Source organism: Galeopterus variegatus, unplaced genomic scaffold, assembly GCF_000696425.1.
Source record: "Galeopterus variegatus unplaced genomic scaffold, G_variegatus-3.0.2 Scaffold1042, whole genome shotgun sequence".
Taxonomy (NCBI): domain Eukaryota; kingdom Metazoa; phylum Chordata; class Mammalia; order Dermoptera; family Cynocephalidae; genus Galeopterus; species Galeopterus variegatus.
Genome location: NW_007727153.1, coordinates 288,654 through 302,199, shown reverse-complemented (window position 1 = coordinate 302,199; position 13,546 = coordinate 288,654). Strand labels below are relative to the sequence as shown.

Below are 13,546 nucleotides of genomic sequence, written 5' to 3'. Positions count from 1 at the left end.
AGTCTAATATAGAGAATTCTAATTGTAACAAATTTAAAATTCTTCAGCTCTATGAAAATTCAACATCTCAAAATAAAGTTCAGTATTTATAAATAATATTTAATTCAAAATTTAACTGTAAATTATATCTAAATAAAGCTGTTTAAAAATGTAACTGAAATTGCTCCTAAAATGTCTTTGAATATTAGAGGATTTCTTTTGAGAGGTTTTAAAAACTTACCTTTTTATTGCATTCACATACAACATTATCCAATTCCTCCTGCATAACATGGAGTTTGGCTTTTAGAAATCTGATCTGCGCTTCTGTAGATTTAAATAATTATATTTACTGTCTTTTGCTGAATCTAAGGTGTCATCAATTTTAAGATAGACCATTATGTTATAAGGGAAAAAATGCACACGATGGGGAGTCTAATAGGAGACCCCTTCTAGTGGGCCCTAAAGACACTAAATACTCTTAATGGAAAGATAAATGAGAAATAAATCCACCCAACAGAAAGGAAGTGCAAGGAACTACTCACATCTCAACACTGGAACTGAGTAAAGAAAGAGGGAAGGAAAAGAAAAAAACCTCTCCTGAGAATCTGAACCACAAGCCAATACTCACGTAAGTTTTCATGCTGAATTCATACTTAGCAGGTCCAAAATATATCAAACAGAATTTAAAGTGTCTCAGGTCAGTAATGTTCCCAAGTGTTTGGCAAAAACAAACATGAATTCTCTCTAGTAAAACTCAGCTTCAATCCCAGCCATTGTGATTATAAAATGCTATTGATTGTAACATTCGTCCCAACTTCTGGGAAGTTAAAATGTAGTAAATGTGTCTTAGAAGCAAAGAAATGCACTAATATCTTATGTCGAAGCGCTCTCCCACAAACCCTCATTAAGATCTATCCTTTACACACCATTGCTAGCAAAAGTCCTTTATTCAATAATATCAGCAGTACATCTTTGAGGTGTATAGGCTCATAAAGTAAATAAAGTGAAAACTGAACTTAGAACTCACCCATAATTCATCCAGGCATTCATTCAAAAAATATAAAGTCGCTACTACGTTCCAGGCATAATAGGAATATTATAAAACAAGCCTTGCCCTCATGGAGGTTACCTTGAGGAAACACTCCCAACTACCTGTGAGAAGTCATTAGGACAAATCCCACATGTGATGTACAGAACACAAAACATCTCCATACATACTTCCTGGGTTTTTTTGAAGTGCCCCCAGGGTTACCATGGAACTGATGAACTGTCATTGGCTGTAACCCTAGATCTCTCTGCCCTCAATTCTCCTTCCAGCCTCTCATGTAACTCCAGGTGAGCAAGAGATAGAAGGAAACAAAAAGTGTGAAGTTGGCAGTAGTTGGTCTGTGGGGGAAAGGAGGACAGAATAATAGAGAACATGACTTTTCCTATCTCTTTCTCTCCCCAACTCTAACCTCAGTAACTCTACCTCAACTTTAATTCAAGGAGCTGAGTGCTCTCAAGTCTGCAGGCCCACAGCAGTAACCTCCCCTCCCCAACCCACCTGAACTTTAATCTTACAAAGCAGTCTGTGCTCACAAACCTCTACTTGGTGGTCTTTTCCTCCCACACGTAACCCAACCATTCTGAGCAATCATCTGGAGTAACAGAAAATTCTCCCAAAAGGGGAGACCACCTAAGCCAAAGATACTAAAAAAGAGAAGACAGGGAGGCAAAGTGGCAGAGAGCAATAAGAAAAAAAAAGTAGCACGTAAGGTAAAAATCTGTCCTGGTTCCAAGTGTCTAGGAACAGGACCATTCTAACAGAGACATGGGGAAAACTGTCTACTGAGGAACAGCGAACATCTGACCATCATGTCCTTGAAGGCACCTTAAGAGAGACATAAGGCAACTTCAGGGTCCACTTACCCTCCCTCCCCACAACTAGCCCCAGAAAGCTCGATTAGGTCAGTAAATATAATAAATGCATAAATGAATTGCTCCCCACTTATGACTAACTAGTATGCAAAACACAACAATCATTACATATTTAAATTGTTACGATTTTTCACAGAATCAGAAAATTTTAAAGATAAATTTTATGATCATCTAATATAAACTACTAAACTTTCAAATGAAGAAATTGCTATTACAGAGGGGCTAAGGGGCTTGCCTGAAGTCACAATTAATTGTATTATAGTTCAGCATTAACTAGTTCATATACACTCAATTGTCTTATTTTTATTTCAATAGCATAAGTGGCTCTTCATAAATTTAACAATTTTAGAGACATTACTGGTAATTAATACAAATGTCTTTAGATGATCTAAACTTCATATTCTTATTTTCCTGGTGATATGCAGAGAATTAACAAGAAGGAAAATTATATTTATTAGAAAACCCATTTGATTATTTTACCTGGTGCTACACCAGTAATTCATTTATCCTTTTGCATGTGTTGATTTAACATGCAATAAATAAAATATGGTAACATGAAAGGAATTCAGAGAAACTTTTATTTTAATGTTTTAATGATAAGCTATGGAGCATTTTCATTTTAGTTGAAGAATATTCAATGAAACTAGTATAATATAGTCTTTTTTATTTTCACAATGGAAAATATCAAACATAAACAAAAGTAGAGAGACTAGGTCAATGAACCCCCACTTCACCACCACCCATCTTTAAAAATTATTGACTCATGGCCAATTTTATTTCATCTACAAACCCATTCACTCTCCCACCACCCTGTCACACTAGATTATCCTAAAACAAATCAAAGACATCACAAAACTTTTTAAATGCAAGAAATAGTTCCCTAAAGATCTCTTTTTCTAAGTAATTGTTATATAAAGATAAAAATAACAAACAAAAGAAAACCTACCTGTTCCAATGTCATTACTAACACCGGAGAAAATATCGTCATCTATAAATTCAGGTAAGCCTTTTTCCTCCAGTTGCCCTTCAATTTTGCTAATTGTTTTTGCAAGAGAAAAGTCTGAGAAATCCTCTGGAATGGCAACATCATTGGCATTTTGTACATCAGAGTATTTTATTTTAACGCTAAAAAATAAAAAAATACATACATGTATATATAAACATAAATAGAAAGGTAGAAAGGAAATATAGCTTTTACCCAAATAAAAGTGCAGATCAAAATTATCACACAGTTCAACTTTATGCTGAAATCTACAGTAGACAAAGGACTATCTTATAAGAGACTTAGAAGACGTTCAGTCTTTGTGAATAACACAACCACAGAGCTAGAGAAAGCTTTATGAGTCCAGTTGGTCTAGACCTTGCCTCTGAACAAGTAAACATCAAAACTAAGAGTCTAAACTTGGCCTCGTAGGTCAAATCCAGCCTGTGGCTTTTAATTTTACATGCTGCCAGAGAAGAACTGTACAAACTAACATCCTTCTAGCCATAATTCTACAAACAGCAAAGAATAATACCTCTTGAGAAAGAATTACAGAGTGAACAGTTATTAGCTGAATAAAACAGCATTTTTTTCCCACCTAAAGAGACACAGTCTAACAAGCATCAAAGTTGACCAGAAAGTTGGATTTGATTTTTTTTAAATGAAGTGCACAGAGAAATATGAAATAAAGGTCACTTCTAGAAGACTGAGGAATGGGCCAGGCCTAACCTACTGACACATCAAGTTTATGGTTCAAGAAACCTCACTTACTCTTAACACATAAGCAAAGGCTTCAGAATTCTATGTGGAAAAACAATCTTTTCTTTAAAATGTAAACATGAAGTCTGAAAGAAAACAAGATAAGCCTTCTCAATTATGTATGTATGTATGTATGTAGCATGTTTTCTTCAATCTATATTTACTTTCTCTTCCTTATCCTTTCACTCAATTTTTTCTTCTCTATTATAAAAACAAAAGTTATTAAAAGACAAGAATTAACAAAGATCTTTCCAGAATTATAACATAATTATCAGTTTAGGTAAGTAATAGACCTAAAAATGTAATAACTTACTGAGAATAAGAAGCTGGTTGGTGCAACCCAACCCTCTTCCTTTTCTAGAAAGCCTTATATCCTAGAGAGCCTGTTGGGTTCCTGTTTATGCTTATAATACTAAGGACAGTCTTGAATTCTTTCTCACCAAAAACAATAAAATGTAAATTTTAATTATACTATAGCCTTATTTAGAGCATGCCAAATCATTTTGTATTTCAACATACATGATAATGTACGGCACTCTGTTAAATACTCAAACTCTAGACATTTAATCTATTTGAGAGAACTAAGCAGAGACAAAAAGCTAGGTTCTAGTCAAGTTCTAAGCAAATATCTCACTAAAAATAACATTTAAAACATTTGAAATGTCGTAACTTGGCTTAAGAGAAAAAATACAAAATGTTCATTAACTGCTACAAAACATTTCTGAGTAGAAACTATTTTAAATTACTGAATGTGGATAAGATATATGCAGTATATCTTTATAATTTGGGGGTATAAATAGACCTGGAGAAACAGAAATAGCTTAATAATTAAGAATGATTCGGCTTCTGGAGCAAGGTTGAATAGACTGTCCCCAGCATCACTGTCTCCCATAATCGACCCATTTACAACCATTAAAAAAGCAATGACAGCCAGGCAGGGGCCACTAGAGCTCAGGGGGAGAGAATGAGAGACCTACAGAGTTCATGAAGGCAAGAGAAGCTGTGATGAAAGAAGGGATCACTTCGACCATTTCAAGCCCTGGCCATTTCAGTGCTGGCCCTGGTGAGCAGTCGGAGCAAGAGGCCTCGGTGGACCCCAGGTCAGCAAGACCACTGACAGAGTTCCCATGGACCCACGTAGGAGCGAGGGGCCACAGACAACTGAAAAAAGGGGCAAGCCAAAGGTTGGTGAGTCATTGCAAGGGATGGGTGCATGGCCTGCCACAGGGGAAGTGTTCAGAATGTGAAAAGTAGGGGAGACAGGCCCACCAGGGGAACACTGGGGCACAGCATGGACAGCTGACCTGCCCTCCAGTCAGCACAGGACCATTCAGTGGAGACTGGTCAGGAGTAGAGAACTGCAGGGGGAGCAGTTCGCTGAAAAGACTCAGGCCCAGACCAGAGTTTCCACACAATCCAGGTGTATCAGACCTCAAAGACCTGGAAGTACTTACTTAAAAGGTCAACAGTTAAAACCTGAGCTGCACAAAAAGCAGCAAAGCAGCAATTTAGCTCAACCACAGGGCTTAAGTACTGGTCCCCACAGGAAGTTCCCCCATTTTATAAGTAAGCAAAGGACAACAAATTAGTTCCAGTGCAGAGTTTAAGTGGTGGGAACAGCAAATAATACAACACAGAACTGAAAGAAAACACAAAACACCCACAGATCAGAGACAAAGTTCTGATATTAACCATTAAAGGTCTAATACCACCAAAAAACACCTATAAAATCTGAAAGAGCCAGAAGTCCCCCAGGTTCAAGAGCTGGGCCTCAGCCATGCCCCAGATGTCTGCATCCAACCATGAGAAGACTGACCTGCCTCCAGAAGCCCCCCAGGCTCCAGAGTTGGAGTGGGGGGAGTCTGCAGCCTCAGCCACACCGCGCCCCCTCCCCTAGCAGGCCAGCAAAGGAGCTGGCTGTGGACCAGCCCCATCCCCCACCTCCACTTCCCTACCCCCTTCCCACCTGCCCCTCCCACTGCTCCACAACATCTTTGAATGTAAAAAATAATAATAATAAATAAATTTAAATTAAATTAAATTAAATTAAAAAACCACACACACATACTGTACCCCCAGGATTCCACTGCCAGGCATTTACAGGGGTGGTGGGGGAATTCTCCAACACACAGAAGCAGCCATATTCAAGGATGGTCATCACAGCAATGTTTATAATAGCAAAAATATGTAAACAACCTAATGTCCATCAATGGGGGAATGGAAAAGCTGCGATATATTTCTAAAATGTAATGTTATATAGCATTTGAAATACATGAATTCAATCCGCATGTACAATTCCCAAACTATATTCCCAAACAAATAATGCTAAGAGGAAAAAAAAAGCAAGTGGCAACCTAAGTACCTAAGTATGATGCCATAGGTATACACTTGAACTTACACAAAACAATTGTGTATACTCTTATAGACACAAATGTAGTAAAAATATAAAAGCATGGACAAGAAAGAACCACACCATGTTCAGAACAGAAGTTCCCTCTGGGGTACAGGGAGGAGGGATCAGAGGAGTTGGAGTGAGGAGAAAGACCAAGGGAACTTCAACTATAACTGCAACTTTTTTTTTTTTTTTTTTTTTGGCAGCTGCCCAGTAACAGGGATCAAGGCCTGGATCAAACCCTGGACCCTGGTGTTATCAACACCCAGCTCTAGCCAATGGAGCTAACTGGCCAGCACTATATCTGCAACATTTTGTCTTTTATAGAAAAAAGTTCTGAAGCAAAAATGTTCCTATTCGTTAAATCCAGATGGTGGTTTTTATGATTGTTTGTTATCTTAGTCTCTGAACTATTTTATATGTTAGTTTCATAATTGAAATTATGAATCTTTTCAATTATAACTGAACCTTTTTCAAAAAAAAAAAAAAAAAGTAATACTTTTAAAACCACCATACCTTGAATTTGTTTTCCTTCCTTTACTTGAAGAGTGTAGTTTGTTTTGAACCTTGTTTACAGGACCAATGTTTTTGGTGTTTGGCTACATGAAAAGAATTTAAACTATTGATTAGTGTCTAATCACTTGCCAAGGAAAGCAATTTTGTATCACATGGAATTGCTATTTCACTACACAGAAGAATTGCTATTTTCTTTTTTTTTTCTTTTTTTGTCTTTTTTTCCGTGTCCGGCAACGGATCGCAACCCTCAGTGTTGCCCCCGTACCGGACCGGGGACCGGCAACGGGATTGCAAGCCTCGGTGTTGCTCCCGCGCCTCGCTCAGCCAGTGAGCGGGAGCCGGTCTGTATGTGGGATCCGAACCCTCGGACGGGAGCGTCGCTGCGCTTCCCAAGCGGCGCACTATCCAGCGCGCCACCGGGCCGGCCCCAAGAATTGCTATTTTCATGAAATTAATCAAATTATATTTTCAAGAATCCCAGAACTGTATAGCTGGAAAAGACGTAGATATCACCAGGACCGAGAGATTCAAAGGTAAAGAAAACGAGTCCTAAAGATTCAAGGATATTTAGCTAGCTAGTAGAATGTTAAATCTGGGTGTTCCGACACAAAATTTAGTTCTCCTCACTAACCTGTTATTCCCCAAGCAAGCCTTCTCTGGCCTTCAGGTATATAGTTAGTTCACTTGGCCTAGATTTCCATGGGTGGGAAATTTGTAGGTCCCAGGATGCCCAGCACTTGGAAGAATGATTTCTATAGTGAAAATATTTATATGAATGAACAGACTTTTTAATTCATCTTTTTTGTATGAGTACCTTTCTTTTTCAGGTCTTCTCTCTACTAGATTTAAGCTTACAAGAGAAAACTAGAAAGGCTCAGGTTAAAAATTTATTTCACTTATTATTCTTTACACTGTATAGCCAAATTGTTCAGGGGAATTATGAGACAAAAAAGAATTCATTTATTTTATGAGCAACATTTCATGAATGCATCCCTTCTGAGTATCAAAGTTTATATTCTATCTTTACTGAGTCATACGCCATCTCTGTTGTCAAAGAAGTCTAAAAGTAACCTAAATTCTACAGAATGTAATTGCACTCACAGAAAGTTTGATTTCATACCTTAGTCTCTGAATGAAGATGAACTTTCCCTTCAGATAATAACAGACCTCTGTAGAACAAACATAAACATTATACATTAACAACAGATGATACTAAGCTGATACACAATGAAATTCAACAGTAATTGTATTTGAAAGGGAAAATATACAACTATCAAGTAAACTTTGCCATAATTCTAGTTATCCACATGGTAATATATTTTGAATGAGTATCATAAAAAGTGCTTTGATTAAATAATTCACCTTTGAAAAGATATATTACAATGCCAATATTTTGTAGGAAAATATAGCATAAATTTTAACGAATGGAAATCATAAGGAGTTATTATTGGCTATGCACAGGGATTATCCCTGTTGCAAAATCATTCACCTCAGGGCTTTTTATTGTGAGCCCACTCAATGATATTCTTCTAATGCATTTAAATACTTGATCAGTGTCTGTGATCCACATTACACTGTGAACTCTGAGGGTAGAAATCATGTCTACATTGTTCACTAATCTATGCCTAGTACTTGGCATAGTACCTGGCAATATAAGGTCTTAAATTGGCACTAATTAAATATTTGTTGAATGGATACATACGTTTAAAATGCAATTCATTTTTATACATAAGGTTTTCAAAATATGTCTGTAGTTTAAAATAACTGTTTATGGGGGTCTGCAAACTGTGGTCCATTGGCTGAATCCACCCATACCCATTCATTTACATATTATCTATGGCTGTTTTTGCACTGCAACAGCAAAGCTGAGTAGTTGCAACAGATACTGTATAGCCCACAAATCAAAAAATATTTACAATACTTACCTTACAGAAAGTTTCCCTAACCCTAATCAATTGTCCAGAGCATCCACATTACTATCTCTGAAAATGTACCATGTTTGTATCTATTGTTGCTATGAGTATATAAAATCCTACCATACACCCTGAGAACTCCTAACCATAGTAGAAGACATAAAAATGAAATTACTTTCCATCAGATGCCACCTGCTGAAGGAGTCATGCATGGGTTTTTTCAATATTAAACACGAATATATACTTAGATAATATTAAATACAGCCCCTTAAAAAGAAGCACTTGAAATATCTCTGGGAAGAAAAAAAAATGTTTTCAAAATACTTAAAATTACAGTCTAACGAATCTTCTCACATATGATCTGAAAATGCTTCCAAATATTATACAAATTTTAAGTGTCCTCTTTAATCACCCTCATTTCAAATTAATGTTTGCCATTTCCTTACTACATTTTCTGCACCTTCTGTTCCTCCCAACCCCCACAAACATACACACATACATATCAGCTGAAAGCATTCAATGGTTATGTCTCCCACAGGTTTCACAGTGATATTACTTTGATAGTGTATTTCCATGAAAAATGAACTATAACACAGTATTCTGCTTACTTTTGTTAAACTTCTCCATGAAAAGCTTGTAATACGATTGAAATGATCTGTGTGGTAAACCTTGCTTCCAGCAGACTGAAGGATATATATACTGTATACTACTAGAAAACTAAAGTCTGGTTTCCCTACCATATTTTTTTGATGAAGTAACCCTAAGTGTTAAGACCTATTATAAGGGTATTTCAAAAAGTATCATCTAATTCTATTTTTCCATGAACTTTTTGGTACCCTCATATATACTGCTTAACTATAATTATTTAGGTGGATTATCACTGTTTCAGCCTGAAATGCATGGTCTCTTTACAGAATTACCTCCCAGCTTCAACATTCCCAGGTAACAGTCAAATGCCATGTTTTACATGGTAAAAGCCATCTGTTCAAACAGTAGCATTAAAAAAAAAAAAATCCATGTGAGGTAGGTAAATAGAGGCGTCATCACCACTTTGCACTTAAGGAAAATTTAGTAAAAGATAATCAACAGATTTATTTTTGTGCTTGTAAAATCAGTCTCTCACTTGTTTCAACAGAAACTAGGGATTATCTGTTGTTATCATCATTACAGTCCTTTAGTTTAATGGATAAAAGCCATGTCTGATCTAATTTGTAATCCAAATTTGTAATTTTGATAACTATTAGGTATCTTTATTTGTAAAATATCAGAGAACATTACATATAAGGATAATTTTATGTTACATATACACATACATGTGTGTATAAAATGATGATGTAAATATATATTTTTTTACTGAGGTACTAAAAATTTTTTAAAGCAACACACTAGGCATTAACTTCTTGAGAGAAGAATCAGGTCTGTTTACTCACCACTGTACTACCAGGAGCTAAACCTGGCACTATAATAATTCAAAATAATAATTTCATATTTTTTCCAGGTTTATTGAGATATAATTTGCATATCAATTTTAACAAACCTATATGGTAACATAAACACCACAACAACCAAGATAGAGAATATTTCCATTATTCCAAAAAGTTCCTTTGTGCCCCTTGGTAGTAAAGTAAGTCTGCTAATCCCTACCCCAATCCCCAGACAACCACTAATCTGACTTCTGTCCCTACAGTTTTGCCTTTTCCAGAATGTCAAATAAAAACACAGATTATTTACATTTTGAGTAAGCTTCTTTTATATAGCATGCACATTGTTGCTGTATCAGTAGTTCATTGCTTTTTATTGCCAAATACTATTCCACTGCATGGAATACCAAAAATTTGTTTATCCATTCACCATTGATAGATATTTGAGTTGTTTCCAGTTTTTGGCAATTACGAATAAAACTGCATGCAGAGTTTTTTCTTGGACATACGTCTTCATTTCTTTTGGGTAGATATCTAGGAGGGGAATTGCTGGATTGTATGCAATAATTATTTTTGAGTAAGTGAATAATTTCCCGGTATTTCATACTTCATACCACCACTTTATTAACACTTTTTTTTCTAAGCCCTGTAAGGTGTTTAAGCATTATGCCCTCTTGGGGCTGTGCAGCTCTCATAGACTGCTTTTTGATAGAAGACTGGAGGTGACCCACAGTTGTTTTAAGGTTTAAATAGCCACAAACAATTTTAATACACTCAAAGTTTCTTTGCTGATACAACTCTGGAAAACTAGTTTCTTACCTATTTCATTCCAGTTACTTCTATGTGCCATTACCATACCTACTGTTCTATCTAAGTCTATATAATTCCTTACTTCTTTACCCTGAAGCGCTCTCTCTCTCTCTCTCTCTCAATTTAAAGATGGGATACTTTAAGGTTGTCAGGTTTCTATGGGGGACTATCCTTTAGTTACATCTTTGCCCCGAGCCATTATATCCAACTGAAAAGTTTAACTTGGTACCATTTAATCTGATCCTACCTCTGAGGAACCTTAATCCACTGGAAAGTTTTATCAATAATTGTGAAGTCCACATCGTTAGTATGAACTTTGCCTCAATTTTGAGTTTCAGTAGGTTTTTCTTCCTCAAAGACTTTCTCAGTTTTATCTAGTAATCTTGAGGTCTAAAAGCAGCTGACTGCACAATGCAAGGGTAATCAAGACAGTGTGGTATTAGCATAAGAATAAATGTTTAGATCAATGGAATAGCATTGAGAGTCCAAAAATAAAACCATATATCTATGATCAACTAATTTTTGACAAGAGTTCCAAGACCATTCAATAGGAAAAGAATAGTCTTTTCAACAAATGGTGCTGAGGCAATTGTGTATCCACCAGCAAAAGAATAAAGATTGACCCTTATCTCATACCATATATAAAAATTAACACAAGATGGATCAAAGACCTGAATGTAAGAGTTAAAACTACAAAGCACTTTGAAGCTTTATATGACGTTGAATTGCAAACCAGCCAATTCTTTACAAACTTTTATCTTTCGTGTAATAACATCCCAAATAGCACTAACATGAATAGTACATACAGTACTGCTAATATTCTGTGTTCCAACCTATTCTCCTAGAGAACAAGTTCATTAGACAGTTTTTCTGCCTCTCAATTTACCACAGTGAGAGTTTTACTAAATTCAATGCCACTACATAACATTAATCTATCTTTTCAGCCTCCAGTATCAGTTTCCTTACTGGCTACCACTTAACTGCTAAGCTAAAGCCACACTTTCAGAGTTTTTGTTATGCAGCACTCCTTTCCCAATACTAATTTCTATTTAGTAAGAACAGGCTAGGATAGTAGCCCCCAAATCTCCGTGGCTTAACACACTCAAGGTAGCAACAGAGGAGAGAAGGCCTTTTTTTGTTTTTTAACATGGGCACCCAGAGACCAACCTGGGAGGTTTCACCAACTAGAATTTCACTGATCCTCATGGCAGAGAAAGTCAGCTGGAGGTTCACACACCACCTCTTGTCTGTTCTGGCTTGGAAGAGATTAGTTTGACTTATGTTCATAGCCCACTGACAACTTCAAAAGACTTGGAATTTTTAGTGATCATATTGCCTCTACAATAAGATTTTATAGTTTTATTACATAGATCCTATACTTTTTCTATTAAATTTGTTCCTAAGTATTTTATGGTTTCTTAATTTCTTGACATAAAAGAAGTTCACATGACATTCAAGGGGAAAATTTTTTATATATATTATCTTTACTAATTAAAAGTTTAAAAAGAAAGGTGGTATGTGAGAACAGGTTTAAAAATCACATCAGCTGTGGTTAAAGCTCAGTGAAATGACATACTTTCTACATGTTCTTGTATTCTTGGGCAAGGTACTAAACCTCTCTAAGCTAAAGTTTCTTAAATGAGAATAATATTTATTTCAAAATAATACTTTGAGAATTACATGAGATAAAGTAGGTAAAGGGCTTACCATGTGTCCTGACTGGTTTAAGCCCCCATGATATGTGTATTTTGGTTTTCATCCACAGTTTCCAGCTTGTTCTAACTTTCCACTGCCTTTCTGTCGTGGAGCTGGCCATAAGAAATACTCTGACCCACTCTGTCTGATTGTAGGTCATAAGACCCCTATTCCGGGAGGGGTCCTACCTCATGCCCAGGAAGAAAGAACACTGAACAGAGGCCAAGAAGAATCTGAACAAACAGGCCCTGCTGGGTTTCCCCACCCATTCTGTTAGAGTTAGATCATGCCCTTTTTGTCCAACCACATTTCTACATGGTTGTCCATGCTTCAGTCATGCCTACATAATGAAGCTTCCCTAAACACCTGAGAGCACAGGGTTTGGAGAGCTTCTGGATCTTCTACGTGCTGGGAGGGTGGTACACTCCAACTCTATGTATAGTTTCTTTGTATCCTTTAAAATATCCTTTGTAATAAGCCAGTAAATATAAGTAAGTGTTTTCCTGAGTTCTGAGAGCTGTTCAAGCAAACTAGTCAAACCCAAAGAGGGGATTGTGGGAACCCCAATTTCTAGTTGGTTGGTCAGCAGTTCCAGTGGCTTGGGCTTCTAGCAGACATCTGCAGTGGGGGGCAGTCTTGGGGACAGAGCCCTCAACTTGTGAGATCTGACACTATCTCCAGGTAGATAGTGTCAGAATTGAATTGGAAGGCACCTAGCTGGTGTCCACTAGGAAAACTGCTGGCTTGCTTGCCAATGGGAAGAAGTCCCCACACATTTGGTCACAGAAGTTTGTCTTCTGTGTTGCTTGTACTGTGAGAGCAGAGGAAGAACACTGTGGTGTGTGCTTTTTCCCCACTCAAAAAGCCCCCAATTTTTATTATTTTATACTTCAAATTATAGATTTCACATTTGCATGTAAGAAGATGTTATATAGTAAGAGATCCACATACATCATTAAAAAAAAAAAAACCCAAACCCAATGATATTTGAGAATTTAAGTCACTTACCTTAAACTGTAATCATCTTCCTCTTCATGTGATTTAATTTGTGTTGGGGTAGGCCTAGATCGTACCTCTTGCTGATCTCTCTAGTTAAATGAGTAAATGATAAGCCATTCATAAAATAGGAAAAAAACACAAAAGTAGGATTTGTTCACAT

At 36.6% G+C, this 13,546-nt stretch overlaps 1 protein-coding gene across 1 annotated transcript in view; it reads right to left on the bottom strand.

Moving 5' to 3' along the window:
* The window catches only part of TEX9 (testis expressed 9), a 51,254-nt gene that overhangs the window by 24,754 nt on the left and 12,954 nt on the right, over window positions 1-13,546 (bottom strand). The window contains exons 4-8 of the mRNA XM_008574414.1: window positions 13,396-13,475; window positions 7,669-7,717; window positions 6,549-6,631; window positions 2,846-3,024; window positions 221-303 (exon numbers count right to left, since the gene is read on the bottom strand). Of these exons, the coding sequence (XP_008572636.1) occupies window positions 221-303; window positions 2,846-3,024; window positions 6,549-6,631; window positions 7,669-7,717; window positions 13,396-13,475 (474 nt within the window). The remainder of the gene's footprint in view (window positions 1-220; window positions 304-2,845; window positions 3,025-6,548; window positions 6,632-7,668; window positions 7,718-13,395; window positions 13,476-13,546) is intronic.